Source organism: Protopterus annectens, chromosome 14.part0 (assembly GCF_019279795.1).
Source record: "Protopterus annectens isolate FY-2018-M chromosome 14.part0, PAN1.0, whole genome shotgun sequence".
Classification (NCBI taxonomy): domain Eukaryota; kingdom Metazoa; phylum Chordata; order Ceratodontiformes; family Protopteridae; genus Protopterus; species Protopterus annectens.
This window is the reverse complement of record NC_056748.1, coordinates 1,052,024,894-1,052,041,035: the sequence shown is the minus strand read 5'-3', so window position 1 is coordinate 1,052,041,035 and position 16,142 is coordinate 1,052,024,894. Positions and strand designations below refer to the sequence as shown.

The 16,142-nt window shown below is 37.0% G+C and overlaps 1 protein-coding gene across 3 annotated transcripts in view; it reads right to left on the bottom strand.

Moving 5' to 3' along the window:
- HPDL (4-hydroxyphenylpyruvate dioxygenase like) overlaps positions 1 to 16,142 on the bottom strand; it is a 555,822-nt gene that overhangs the window by 335,388 nt on the left and 204,292 nt on the right. For all 3 annotated transcript variants that reach the window (XM_044056863.1, XM_044056864.1, XR_006362808.1), the window contains exon 2: positions 1,282 to 1,427. In XM_044056863.1, the coding sequence (XP_043912798.1) occupies positions 1,282 to 1,427 (146 nt within the window). The remainder of the gene's footprint in view (positions 1 to 1,281; positions 1,428 to 16,142) is intronic.

Here is a 16,142-nt window from a genome sequence, read left to right as displayed (position 1 = left end):
AGGGTCCTTTTCTTGGTCATGTATTGTTGGAGTCTTTCAGCATCTGTGGGCTGCCAGTGCCTGTCCTTGAGCATCTTTGGACTCGGCTCAGGATGGAAGATGGGAAGCTTCCTCTCCATCTGCAAGCTGCTTATATTCCTTCCCAGCCACCTTTGACTTGATCATGGGGGTTCCCCCTCCACATACCTTCTGCAGTGATTGAAGGACCTTCTTTTGATACCACCCATTCCCTGCTGGGGAGGTGGTTATTTTACGTCAGGGCATGGAGAATACTCCCTGAACATCAGGTTTTCTTCCTCTTTGGGATGGTGATTTTCTACATTTGGGACCACTTTCTATACTGCTCATTGGCTTGCCTGCATATCCAGTTTTGAGGACTCTCTGTTCCACGATGGCTTTCCAGATTCTTTCTGGTTTGCAGTACAGAAATCAGGGTTGCTGTCTGTAGTGCCACGGTTAGCTGACTGGCTAGTGTTAGGGTTGACCTATGGATTAAGCTTAAGCTGTACATGTGAGGAAGCACTACCTGAGATTCTACCCAGCCTCGGACCCATCAAGAAGAGTTTCTGAAGTTGGCTATAACATATATGTTCTTATTGTATCAGTTTACTTATGAGAAGGCCCTACACAGATGTATCAATAATTCCCTCCCTTCCACCACAGGGATCAGCTTCTAGCTGGCTTTAACTAGGAGGCTCCCTATAAATCGCACAAACATATATTTGTGCATCACCTGGCTACAACAGGAATGTAAATCTTGAAAGAAGACTTCTGATTAGCATAGGTGTACTTCCTAAAGAAAAGAGTATAAACTGGTAGAAAATGGGTCTAACTGTCATTAAACAATTGGGTCTCCTGAAAAATGATGCCAAACTCTGAATGGTAGATTACCCTTACCCAGCTTAAGATGCATTAAGGAGGGTCCTTGCTGCAGATCAAATTATATGGTAAGAATGTTCCTTTTATTTCTATACTGCCTTGGAACTGCACAGCTATGCAACATTAAGTACCATTAAAGAAATGGCCAACTGCTATGGCATTCACTTTCATGTCAGGCACAAATGCAAAACACTATCATAAACAATCTGTACATTTAAAGGAAAATAATCTGCTTCACTTAAAAGAAGTTATTCCTTGTTAAAAAAAAACATAGCCAATAAAAAGTACCATCTGTAATTTTAGTTGTAAAAAATTGTCTGACGTTTTGGTGATTTTATTGTTAAACAAGCTTACTAAGCCAAGTAAAGGAGAGTAGTAAATGTGTTAATACCACCACTGTACCTTGCTGGGGCAGTGACTCTGCTATTACAACTTTTGTGGCAGATGGGTCCATTCCAGCTTCACTGCAGTTCCAGTATTGCATTGCAGTCAGTCGTAAACCAATCCCATTTCCAGTAATAACTAAGCCTTCACGGACATCTTCATTTCTATAGTGTGGAAAAAATGTTCCAGATCATTTTAATTTTCCCTGTACTATAAGCACTCCATCACAGAAACAACTGAAAAGAACAGAAAGTGATCCCCCACAAAAAAAAATGAATAAATGAATGCACCTAGATACTGTAACATCAATATAAAATTCTGTAACACAAAGAGGAACATGACTGAATGAAATAGGATTGTATGTCACTGTCCATCTGTACACTGACTAAGCGCCTTAAATAATTGTTAAAAAACATCCCAGAATAGGTTCAGAGTAAGACAGCTTTTCAAGCAATTAAAAAATGCAAATAAAATAAAGCTGCAGCCCAAAGCTCAAAATGAAAGGATGGTCTTTCAATCCACTGAATTCACACTATTAGTTGAAACAAAGAGACACAGTTGACTAAGAACATTCACCTAGCATTACAGCTAAAAAGGCATCTTCAGAGTCTTGCTCTGTTGTTTATTATTTTAGGAAATAATTATGGAGGTGCTGATTTTGAACACTTTCTATGTAGTGTCTGTTTTGTGTTTTGTATTTTAAATATGATGTTATGTGAAAAATGTTAAGTAATTTTAACTGGAAAACAGAAAGTTAACACTGGCAATCAAGGAAGTTGTGTCATAATTATGTTACCACCTACATTTTTAAACAGGGTGCCTTGCACTACTACATTTGACTCTGAAGATGCCTCTTTAGCTGTAATGCTAGGCGAAAGCGCTTAGTAAACTGCACATCTGTTTGTTTCAACTAAAAGTGTGAATTCAGTGGAATAAAAGATCATTTCATTTTGAGCTTTGGGCTGCAGCTTTATTTTATTTGAGTTTAAGGAGGGAGAGTGGAGTTTGGTTCTTGGAATGAAAAAAAAATGAGCTACATAATACAGTATGAGTTCAGATATACCCAACTGTAATATCTTGCATTGTGCTATGAAACTCTTGTATCACACACCAGCAACACTCGTGTATTGTGATTTAGTTAAACGAAAAGTGTAGCATAAAGGTGAATTAATGTCTTAATGCTAATACGAACACAGATTCGGTAGGTAAGTAGTAGGCTAGTTGCCCTTGTGGGCCATTTTAAGCCTATCCAGTTCCCCTTTTAGTGCTCAAAATAACCTATCCCATTTGGTTATAGACTAGTCCTACCCATCCCATGGTCAATAATTAAATACTACCCTTAAAGAGAATAACTGAAATCATACCATAGATAATTTGAGAGGGACACATGCATAGAATAAAGCATTTAGGAGCTGCATCTATCCATCAGCAGTGCAGGGAACAGTCCTGTGGTAACTTTTCTATTTCCCATCTATAGATTTAAGCTGTGCTTGAAAACAGACAGGGATACACTTTCTTTTATGTGGATGGAGAGTCTGTTCCAGAGCAGTGGTAACCTCTGAAAATATACCCCAAAACCATTTGCTTGATGTGTGGAAGTGGTTTAGACTCCTAGACAGAGTATTTCTGATGCCATTTGACTTGCTGATGTGCAGTAAATCCATCAGTAATGAGTCAGAGGATGCCTTGCATGTCCGACACAGGTCACCTCTTAGAAGTCTGTTGCATACCAAGTATAGTGACGGAGCTTTGATTTGGTCCATGTAGGGCATGTTGTTTAGACCCTGTATCCTTTTAGTAAGGTATTTCTGTGGGTGTTCCATTTGCTGCATGTGTCTGGCTAGATAAATGGCAAGGGGGGCATTGTATTCAATGACTGACCTAATGAGGGTAGAAAAAAGGGGGACAATGACATCCCTAGAGCTCAACAAAATTCCTTTTTGTCATAAAATGTATAATATAGGATTTTGTTACAATAATAGACACACTGGTGAAAAGTTAGGTCACTGTCCACTTACGTTCCCAAATCCTGAATAACTGGGCCAACTCTTAGAGGTGTATTGGCAGTGTGGTAGTTCCCTGGGGTAGAAGACATCCCAAAGAATACAATAATGCATTTTTTGGCATTTAGTTTCAGACCATGAACTTGACACCAGTTATTTATTTGAGACAAATCTTCCTGCAGGAATTATTTGTAGATTCAATGACTGCTCCTAGCTTACATTCATCTGCAAACTTAGTCAGCCAAGGGGACTCCAATGGTGATTCATCTCTTTGTGGAGGTGCCTTCCCCTATTTTGATTGCCTGCATACTATCTGTGAGCCAGTTGACAATCCAGCAGGTGACACAGGAACAGCAATGTAAAGTGCTTACTTAATGTGATTTGTAATAGCCATGAAATGGTTAATTTTAACTATTCAATCACTCATGAGCGACTCATGAGTGTCTTAGCAACAACCAAAGCACACAGTGATGGAGTGACAGACACTGATAAAAACAGACTAAAAAATGCAGTTTGAGGTCATGCTTTCAGTTTTTGACTACAGTTGTAAGCTTCAATTAATTTTGCTCAAGTGATTTCTGTAAAGTTATACATTTAATTAGTGTTCAGATAAGAAGTTCTATCAGTTAGTCATTATCCTACTGTGTGGCCTTGAGGCAAGTCAATTAACAAGACACTTCTCCAGGGTTAACCTTGAAAAGGGACTGTATGACCAGTGGGCACACCCATTTCATAAATGGGTACCACTATTTTATTACTAGAGCCATGAAGAAAGACTATTTGGGATATACTGGGCTTTAGAGACACAAATGTAGAAATCCCTGAAGTGGTACTAATTTGTTTTGTGACATTTTCACTTTTTGGTTTATTATACAGTGTAGGATACTGAGCTGATGTTATTCATATATAGAATGTGGGATATTGAGGTGATGTTACTGTTATATATATTAAACTGTGTGGAATACTGAGGTGATGTTGTTCATGTATATATATATATATATATATATATATATATATATATATATATATATATATATATATTAAAAAGTGTGGAGTACTGAGGTAATGTTATTGACTGGGTGGCGCAGTGGTGCAATGGTTAGCGTTGTCATCTCACAGCAATAGGTTCTCCGGTTTGATTCTTGACTGGGGTGCCTTCTGGCTGAGTCTGCATGTCCTTCCTGTGTTCGCTTGGGTATTCTCCAATTTCCTCCCACATTCCAAAGACATGCATCTGGAGCATTTCTACTCGCCCTTCACTGAAAATGGGCTCTGTCCCAGTCAGATTTTCCTGGTAAAGCAATGTAAAACTAGTAAATAAATATATACATTAAAGAGTGTGGGATACTGAGGTGATGTTGTTGATGAATATATTACAGAGTTAGGGATACTGAGATGATATTATTGATGTATGTATTACAGAGTGTGGGATACTGAGGTGATGTTATTGATGTATATATTACAGAGTGTGGGATACTGCGGTGATGCTATTGATGTATCTATTATAGTGTGTGATACTGAGGAAATGTTACTGATGTATGTATTAGAGTGTGTGGGATACTGAGGTGATGCTATTGATGCATATATTACAGAGGGTGGGATACTGAGGTGATGTACTGATGTATATATTACAGAGTGTGGGATACCGAGGTGATGTTATTGATATATATATTACAAAGTGTGGGATACAGAGGTGATGTTACTGATGTACATATTACAGAGTGTGGGATACTGAGATGATGTTATTGATGTATATATTACATAGTGTGGGATACTGAGGTGATGTTATTGATGTATATATTACAGTGTGTGTGATACTAAGGTCATGTTACTGATGTATATATTACAGAGTGTGGGATATTGAGGTGATGTCACTGATGTGTATATTACACAGTGTGGGATATGGAGGTTATGTTATTGATGTATATATTAAAGAGTATGGGATACTGAGGTGATGTTATTGATGTAAATATTACAGTGTGTGGGATACTGAGATGATGTTATTGATGTTTATATTTCAGAGTGTGAGATACTGAGGTGATGTTATTGATGTATATATTACAGAGTGTGGGATACGGATGTGATGTTACTGATGTATATATTACAGACTGTGGGATAACTAAGGTCATGTTTTTGATGTATACATTACAGAGTGTGGGATACTGAGGTGATGTTACTGATATATATATTACAGAGTGTGGGATACGGAGGTGATGTTACTGATGGACATAATAAAGAGTGTGGGATACTGAGGTGATGTTATTGATGTATATATTATAGAGTGTGCGATACTGAGGTGATGTTTTTGATGTTTATATTACACAGTGTGGAATACTGATGTGATGTAATTGATGTATATAATACAGAGTGTGGGATACTGAGATGATGTTACTGATGTTTATATTACAGTGAGTGGGATACTAATGTGATGTTATTGATGTACATATTACAGAATGCGTGATACTGAGGTGATGTTATTGATGTATATATTACAGAGTGTGGGATACTAAGGTCATGTTATTGATGTACATATTACAAAGTGTGGGATACTGAGGTAATATTATTGATGTATATATTAGAGTGTGGGATACTGAGGTGATGTTACTGAAGTATATATTACAGAGTGTAGGATACGGAGGTGATGTTATTGATGTACATATTACAGTGTGTGGGATACTGAGATGATGTTATTGATGTTTATATTTCAGAGTGTGAGATACTGAGGTGATGTTATTGATTTATATATTATAGTGTGGGATATGGAGGTGATGTTACTGATGTATATATTACAGAGTGTGGGATACTGAGGTGATGTATTGATAAATATATTACAGAGTGTGGGATACTGAGGTGCTGTTATTGATGTAGATTTATAGAGGGGATACTGAGGTGATGTTATTGATGTATATATTACAGAGCATGGAATACTGAGGAAATGTTATTGAAGTTTATATTACAGAGTGTGGGATACCGAGGTGATGTTCCTGATAAATATATTGTGGGATACTGAGGTGCTGTTATTGATGTATATTTATAGAGGGGATACTGAGGTGATGTTATTGATGTATATATTAAAGAAGCATGGAATACTGAGGAGATGTTATTGAAGTTTATATTACAGAGTGTGGGATACTGAGGTGATGTTATTGATGTACATATTACAGGGTGTGGGACACTGAGGTGATGTTATTGATGTACATATTACAGTGTGTGGGATACTGAGATGATGTTATTGATTTTTATATTTCAGAGTGTGGGATACTGAGGAGATGTTATTGAAGTTTATATTACAGAGTGTGGGATACTGAGGTGATGTTATTGATGTATATATTACAGAGTGTGGGATACTGAGGAGATGTTATTGATGTATATTTTACATAGTGTTGGATACTGAGGTGATGTTCTTGATGAATATATTATATAGTGTGTGTGATACTAAGGTCATTTTATTGATGTATATATTACAGAGTGTGGGATACTGAGGTGATGTTACTTATGTATATATTACAGAGTGTTGGATATGGATGTTATGTTATTGATGTACATATTAAAGAGCGTGAGATACTGAGGTGAAGTTATTGATGTACTTATTATACAGTGTGTGGATTACTGAGATGATGTTACTGATGTTTATATTTCAGAGTGTGAGATACTGAAGTGATGTCAATGATTTATATATTATAGTGTGGGATACAGAGGTGATGTTATTGATGTATATATTACAGAGTGTGGGATACTGAGGTGATTTTATTGATGTATATATTACAGAGTGTGTGATACTGAAGTGATGTCACAGATGTATATATTACAGACTGTGGGATACTAATGTCATGTTATTGATGTATATATTACATAGTGTGGGATACTGAGGTGGTGTTACTGATGTATATATTACACAGTGTGGGATCCTGAGGTGCTGTTATTGATGTATATTTATAGAGGGGATACTGAGGTGATGTTATTGATGTATATATTACAGTGAGTAGGATACTGAGGTGATGCTATTGATGTACATATTACAGTGTGTGGGATACTGAGATGATGTTATTGATGTATATATTACATAGTGTGGAATACAGAGGTGATTTTCTTGATGTATATATTACAGTGTGTGTGATACTAAGGTCATGTTATTGATGTATATATTACAGAGTGTGGAATACTGAGGTGATGTTACTGATGTATATATTACAGAGTGTGGAATACTGAGATGATGTTATTGATGTTCATATTACAGAGTGTGGGATACTGAGGTGATGTTATTGATGTATATATTACAGAGTGTGGGATACTGAAGTGATGTTACTGAAGCATATATTACAGAGTGTGGGATATGGAGGTGATGTTATTGATGTATATATTAAAGAGTGTGGGATATGAGGTGATGTTATTGATGTACGTATTACAGTGTGTGGGATACTGGGATGATGTTATTCATTTTTATATTTCAGAGTGTGAGATACTGAGGTGATGTTATTTATTTATATATTATAGTGTGGGATATGGAGGTGATGTTACTGATGTATATATTACAGAGTGTGGGATATGAGGTGATGTTATTGATGTATATATTACAAAGTGTGGGATACAGAGGTGATGTTATTGATGTATATGTTACAGAATGTGTGATACTGAGGTGCTGTTATTGATGTATATTTATAGACGGAATACTGAGGTGATGTTATTAATGTATATATTACAGAGTGTGGGATACCGAAGTGATGTTATTGATGTATATATTATAGGGTGTGGGATATTGACGTGATATTATTGATGTTTATATTTTAGAGTCTGGGATACTGAGGTGATGTTATCGATTTAGATATTATAGTGTGGGATACGGAGGTAATGTTATTGAGGTAGATATTACAGAGTGTGGGATACCGAGGTGATGTTGTTGATGTATATATATTACAGAGTGTGAGATACTGAGGTGATGTTATTGATGTATCCATTATATTTTGGGATACTGCGGTGATGTTATTGATGTAGATATTACAGAGTGTGGGATACTGAGATGATGTTATTGATGTAGATATTGCAGAGTGTGGGATACTGAGGTGATGTTATTGTTGTTTATACTATAGAATGTGGGATACTGAGGTGATGTTATTGATGTATCTATTATAGTGTGGGATACTGAGATGATGTTATTGATGTTTATATTACAGGGTGTGGGATACAGAGGTGATGTTATTGATTTAGATATTACAGTGTGGGATATGGAGGTAATGTTATTGAGGTAGATATTACAGAGTGTGGGATACCGAGGTGATATTGTTGATGTATATATTACAGAGTGTGGGATACTGAGGTGAAGTTATTGATGTATCTATTATATTTTGGGATACTGAGGTGATGTTATTGCTGTAGATATTACACAGTGCGGGATACTGAGATGATGTTATTGATGTATCTATTATAGTGTGGGATACGGAGGTGATGTTATTGATGTTCATACTATAGAGTGTGGGATACTGAGGTGATGTTATTGATATATCTATTATAGTGTGGGATACTGAGATGATGTTATTGATGTTGATATTACAGGGTGTGGGATACAGAGGTGATGTTATTGATGTATAAATTATAGAATGTGTGATAATGAGATGGTGTTATTGATGTATATATTACAGAGTGTGGGCTACTGAGGTGATATTATTGATGTATATATTACAGTGAGTGGGATACTGAGGTGGTGCTATTGATTTATATATTACGGATACACTAGACAATCTCGTACTGAAATGTCGAAATTCAGTACGTTGAGACCGAATAGTGGAAAGTGCAATTAACTGAAACTACACTAAGCCAAATCTGCAAATGTCGTATCCGCTGGTATCGTGGTGTCGCGTTCGTGACATGTGGTGCGGTTTGTGGATTTATCTGGGGTTTCAGGTAAGTGTTGTGTGTTTGAGGATAATGGGTAGGGATTTTAGTGTGTGTGTGTGTGTGTGTGTTTAGTGCGACCTCGGAGTTAGAATATATAAGCAGGGGGGTGTGGAGGGTGTGTGGGGGGGCTTGCCCCCTCCTTACAGGTAGGTTAAGTGTGTTTGTGTGTGTTGTCATGTTTGTTTAGTTAGGTAGGTTTATGTGTGTGTGTGTGTGTGTGTGAATGGTTGTGATTGTAGTAGTCATGAATGTGGGTTGTCATGTATGTGGTTTTTCGATTATTCAGTCTCAAAATACGGAAATTCGACATTTCAGTATTTCGCGATGGTATAGTGAATCTATATATTACAGAGTGTGGGATACTGAGGTGATGCTATTGATGTATATATTATAGAGTGTGGGATACCGAGGTGATGTTATTGATGTATATATTAAAGAGTGTAGGATACTGAGGTGATGTTATTGATTTATATATTATCGTGTGGGATTCGGAGGTGATGTTATTGATGTATATATTACAGAGAGTGGGATACCGAGGTGATGCTACTGATGGTTATATTACAGTGAGTGGGATACTGAGGTGATGTTATTGATGTAGATATTACAGAGTGTGCGATACTTAGGTGATGTTACTGATGTATATTTATAGAGTGGGATACCGAGGTGATGTTGTTGATTTTTATATTACAGAGTGTGGAATACTGAGGTGATGTTATTGATGTATATATTACAGAGTGTGGAATACTGAGGTGATGTTACTGATGTATATATTACAGAGTGTAGTATACTGCAGTGATGTTATTGATGTTTATATTACAGGAGTCTGGGATACGGAGGTAATGTTATGGATGTTTATATTACAGTGTGTGGGATACTGAGGTGATGTTATTGATGTTTATATTACAGAGTGTGGGATACGGAGGTGATGTTACTGACTTAGATATTATAGTGTGGGATATGGAGGTGATGCTATTGATGTATATATTACAGAATGTGGGATACTGAAGTGATGTTATTGTTGTATATATATTACAGAGTGGGGATACTGAGGTGATGTTATTCATGTACATACTACAGAGTGTCGGATACGGAGGTGATGTTATTGATGCATATATTACAGAGTGTGGGATCCTGAGGTGACGCTATTGATATTTATGTTATAGTGTGGGATACTGAGATGATGTTATTGATGTATACGTTATAGAGTGTGGGATACCGAGGTGATGTTATTGATGTATATATTATTGTGTGGGATACTGAGGTGATGTTACTGAAGAATCTATTATAGTATGGGATACTGAAATGATGTAATTGATGTTTATATTACAGAGTGTGGGATACTGAGGTGATGTTACTGATGTTTATATTTCAGAGTGTGGGATACTGAGGTGATGTTATTGATTTATATATTATAGTGTGGAATACGGAGGTGATGTTATTGATGTATATATTACAGAGTGTGGGATACCGAGGTGTTACTGATGTTTATATTACACTGAGTGGGATACTGACACAATGCTTCTGATGTTTATATTACAGAGTGTGGGATACGGAGGTGATCTTATTGATGTATATATTACAGAGTGTGGGATACTGAGGTTATGTTATTGATCTACATATTATCGAGTGGGATACTGAGGCCATGTTATTGATGTTTTTATTACAGAGTGAAGGATACTGAGGGGGTGTTATTGATGTATTTATTGCAGTGAGTGGGATACTGAGATGATGTTATTGATGCTTATGTTACACAGTCTGGGATACAGATGTGATGTAATTGATGTATATATTACAGAGTGTGGGATACTGAGGTGATCTTACTAATGTTTATATTACACAGAGGGGGATACTGAGGTGATGTTACTGATGTATATACTATAGTGTGTGAGATACTGATGTGATGTTATTGATTTATATATTATAGTGTGGGATACGGAGGTGATGTTATTGATGTATATATTACAGAGGATGGGATACTGGGGTGATGTTACTGATGTTTATCTTTCAGAGTGTGGGATACTGAGGTGAAGTTATTGATTTATATATTATAGTGTGGGATACGGAGGTGATGTTATTGATGTATATATTACAGAGGATGGGATACTGGGGTGATGTTACTGATGTTTATATTACAGTGAGTGGGATACTGAGGTGATGTTATTGATGTATCTATTATAATGTGGGATACTGAGGTGATGTTATTGATGTAGACATTACAGAGAGTGTGGGATACCAAGGTGATGTTTTTGATGTATATATTACAGAGCGTGGGATGCTGAGGTGATGTTACTGATGTATATTTACAGAGTGGGATACTGAGGTGATGTTATTGATGTATATATTATAGTGTGGGATACGGAGATGATGTTATTGATGTTTATATTACAGAGTGTGGGATACTGAGGTGATGTTATTGATGTATATTTTACACAGTGTGGAATACTGAGGTGATGTTATTAATGTATATATTACAGAATGTGGGATACTGAGGTGATATTATTGATGTATATATTACAGAGAGTGTGTGATACTGAGGTGATGTTATTGATGTATATATTACAGAGTGTGTGATACTGAGGTGATGTTATTGATGTATTTATTATAGTGTGGGATACTGAGGTGATGTTACTGATGTAGATATTACAGAGTGTGGGATACTGAGGTGATGTTATTGATGTATCTATTATAGTGTGGGATACTGAGGTGATGTTATTGATGTATATATTACAGAGTATGGGACACTGAGATGATGTTATTGATATACATTTATGGAGTGGGATACTGAGGTGATGTTATTCATTTTTATATTACAGAGTGTGGGATACTGAGGTGATGTCATCGATGTATATATTACAGTGTGGGATACTGAGGTGATGTTATTGATGTATGTATTACAGAGTGTGGGATACTGCGGTGATGTTATTGATGTATTTATTAGAGTGTGGGACACTGAGGTGATGTTATTGAGGCAGATATTACAGAGGGTGGGATACCAAGGTGATGTTATTGATGTATATATTACAGAGTGTGGGATACTGAGGTGATGTTATTGATGTTTATATTACAGAGTGTGGGATACTGAGCTGATGTTATTGAGGTATATATTAGTGTGTGGGATACTGAGGTGGTGTTGTTGATTTATATATTGTAGTGTGGGATACGGAGGTGATGTTATTGATATATATATTCTAGAGTGTGGGATACTGAGGTGATGTTATTGATGCATATATCAGAGAGTGTGGGACACTCCGGTGATGTTACTGATGTATATTTATAGAGTGTGGGATACGGAGGTTATGTTATTGATGTATATATTATAGTATGGGATACTGAGGTGATGTTATTGATGTATATATTCCAGAGTGTGAGATTCTGAGGTGATGTTAATAATGTATATATTACAGAGTGTTGGATACTGAGGTGATGCTATTGATGTATATGATAAAGAGTGTGGGATACTGAGGTGATGTTATTCATATATATATATTACAGTGAGGGGAATACTGAGGTGATGGTACTGATGTATATATTACAAAGTGTGGGATACTGAGGTGATGTTATTAATGTTTATATTATAGAGTGTGTGATACTGATGTGATGATGTTGATGTTTATATTATAGTGTGGGTTAATGAGATGATCTTATTTATGTATATATTACAGAGTGCCGGATACTGAGCTGAGGTTATTGATGTATATATTACAGTGTGGGATACTGAGATGATGTTATTGATGTTTATATTACAGAGTGTGGGATACTGAGGTGATGTTATTGATGTTTACATTGCAGAGCGTGGGATACTGAAGTGATGTTATTGATGTATATATTATAGTGTGGGATACTGAGGTGATGTTAATGATGTTTATATTACAGAGTGTTGAATACTGAGGTGATGTTATTGATGTATAAATGACAGTGAGCGGAATACATGGGTGATGTTATTGATGTTTATATTACACAGTGTGGCATACTGATGCGATGTTAATGATGTAGATATCACAGAGTGTGGGATACTGAAGTAATATTAATGATGTCTATATTACAGAGTGGGGGATACTGAAGTGATGTTATGGAAATTTATATTCCAGAGTGTGGGATACTGAGGTGATGTTATTGATGTACATATTACAGTGAGTGGCATACTGAGATGATGCTACTGATGTTTATATTACAGTGTGTGGGATACTGAGGTGATGTTATTGATGTACATATTACAGAGTTTGGGATACTGAGGAGATGTTATTGATGAATATATTACACAGTGTGGGATACAGAGGTGATGTTATTGAAGTATATATTACAGAGTGTGGGATACTAAGGTGATGTTTCTAATCTATATATTACAGAGTGTTGGATACTGAGGTGATGCTATTGATGTATATGATACAGAGTGTGGGATACTGAGGTGATGTTATTGACGTTTATATTGCAGAGTGTGGGATACTGAGCTGATGTTATTGAGGTATATATTGTAGTGTGTGGGATACTGAGGTGATGTTATTGATTTATATATTATAGTGTGGGATACAGAGGTGATGTTATTGATGTATATATTACAGAGTGTGGGATACTGTGGTGATGTTATTGATGCATATATTACAGAGTGTGGGACACTCCGGTGATGTTATTAATGTATGTTTATAGAGTGTGGGATACGGAGGTGATGTTTCTGATGTATATATTACAAAGTGTGGGATACTGAGATGATGATATTGATGTATACATTACAGTATGGGATACTGAGGTGATGTTATTGATGTATATATTACAGTGTGTGAGATACTGAGGTTATGTTAATGGTGTATATATTACAGTGTGGGGTACTGTGGTGATGTTATTGATGCATATATTACAGAATGTGGGACAATGCGGTAATATTATCAATGTACATTTATCGAGTGGGTGATACTGCGGTAATGTTATTGATGTATATATTACAGAGTGTGGGATACTGAGATGATGTTATTGATGTATATATTATAATATTGGATACTGAGGTGATGTTATTGATGTATATATTACAGAGTGTAGGATACTGAGGTGATGTTTCTAATCTATATATTTCAGAGTGGGGCATACTGAGGTGATGCTATTGATGTATATGTTACAGAGTGTGGGATAATGAGGTGATGTTATAGATGTTTATATTACAGTGTGTGGGATTCTGAGGTGATGTTATTGATGCATCTATTACACTGTGGGATACCGAGGTGATGTTATTAATGTAGATATTACAGAGTGTGGGACAGCGTGGTGGTGTTATTGATGTATATATTACAGAGTGTGGAATACTGAAGTGATTGATGTTTATATTTAAAAGTGTGGAATACTGAGGATATGTTATTGATTTATATATTATAGTGTGGGATACGGAAGTGATATTACTGATGTATATATTATAAAGTAATATATTCCCCCCTCTCACCCCATAAAGGCCCCATCTTTATACCGGAAGAATGCAAAGTTCCTGTAATCACGGCTGCACAGGTAAAAACCTCACTCTCCAAAGCCAAGAACACAGCATCCATGGGACCTGACAACATCCCAGGCTGCCTTCTACATGAACTACAGAATGAACAGTCACCCCACCCAAGTACCATGTTCAATCATAGCCTCACCTCAGGCTTTGTGCCCATTGAATGGCGCACCGCAACAGTTATCCCACTCCCCATTAGCCTGACTACCCTCGTCTGCAAGGCCATGGAACGTATTATCATGAAACTCAAACAAAGGCATTGGAGATCTCCAAACTCTGGACCCCATACAGTTTGGGTTTGTAAAAGGCAGATCATGTCTCCTAAACCTGAGAGACTTATTTGAAGTAGTCACCAAAGCCATAGATCAGGGTAAGGTGGTTCACACATCCTATCTAGATCTCGCAAAGGCGTTTGACACCATCCCCCATTCAGGAATTATAGATAAACTCACTAAACTAGGTATAAATCCCTATGTCACAAGATGGGTTGCCAACTGGCTTACTGACGGAACCCACACCGTGAAAGTAGCAGACTCCAAATCAGACTTCAGACCAGTGACAAGTGGAGTACCACAGGTTTCAGTCCTGGGTCCTCTCCTGTTTGGTATCTACTTCTCCGAAGTACAGGCTAACACAAAAGGTCTTTGGCTAACTAAATTCGCAGAGGACTGCAAACTAGGAGCCATAACTGAAACTCCTAACGATGTGGACATCCTACAAAAGGGCCTCACTGAGACAGATGCCTGGTGTCAAAGACATGGTCTAAAGCTCAATGCCAAAAAGTGCATTGTCATCCCCTTTGGTAAAAACTCTGTACCCATGAACTACCACATAGGCAGTAGTCTACTTAACACCGAAAGTTTGATAAGAGACCTTTGGACACAGGTGGACAGTAGTCTCTCCTTTGATCATCACATTGCCACAGTGGTCAGGAAATCCTTCTACACCTCATCAAAAAAGGTTTCTCATCCAGAAAAAAAGAGGTCATTGTTCCCCTCTACACATCACTCATTAGACCCATTATACAGTACAATGCTCCTTTTGGTATGTACCTCACAAGACATCTACAACAACTGGAAAGGCCGCAAAAATACCTCACAAAAAGGATTATTGGCCTCAAACAGATGCCTTACGAAGACTGTCTCAAAAAACTCCAGCTTTACTCCGTCGCATATCACCTACTCAGAGGCGATCTCTGCCTAACATACAAAGCTATGTCAAACCCAGAGCTGTTGGACATGCTCCACTTAAAGAAATCCCAATCCCTCTGAGCTACACGCTCTAAGGACCTAAACCTTGTCACCACAATAAACAGAACATGCTGGAGGGACAGATTCCTGTCCCAGAGACTTCCCATACTCTGGAACAGATTACCTATGTCAAACAGAGTTCCTCATTAACACTCTTCAAGAAAAATCTTGATGATTGGATGGGTAAAAGGAAATTCACCCCGGGGATCACTTCTGTGGTTCTGCTTGACAGGGGCACAGGAAAATAATTTTCTTGGG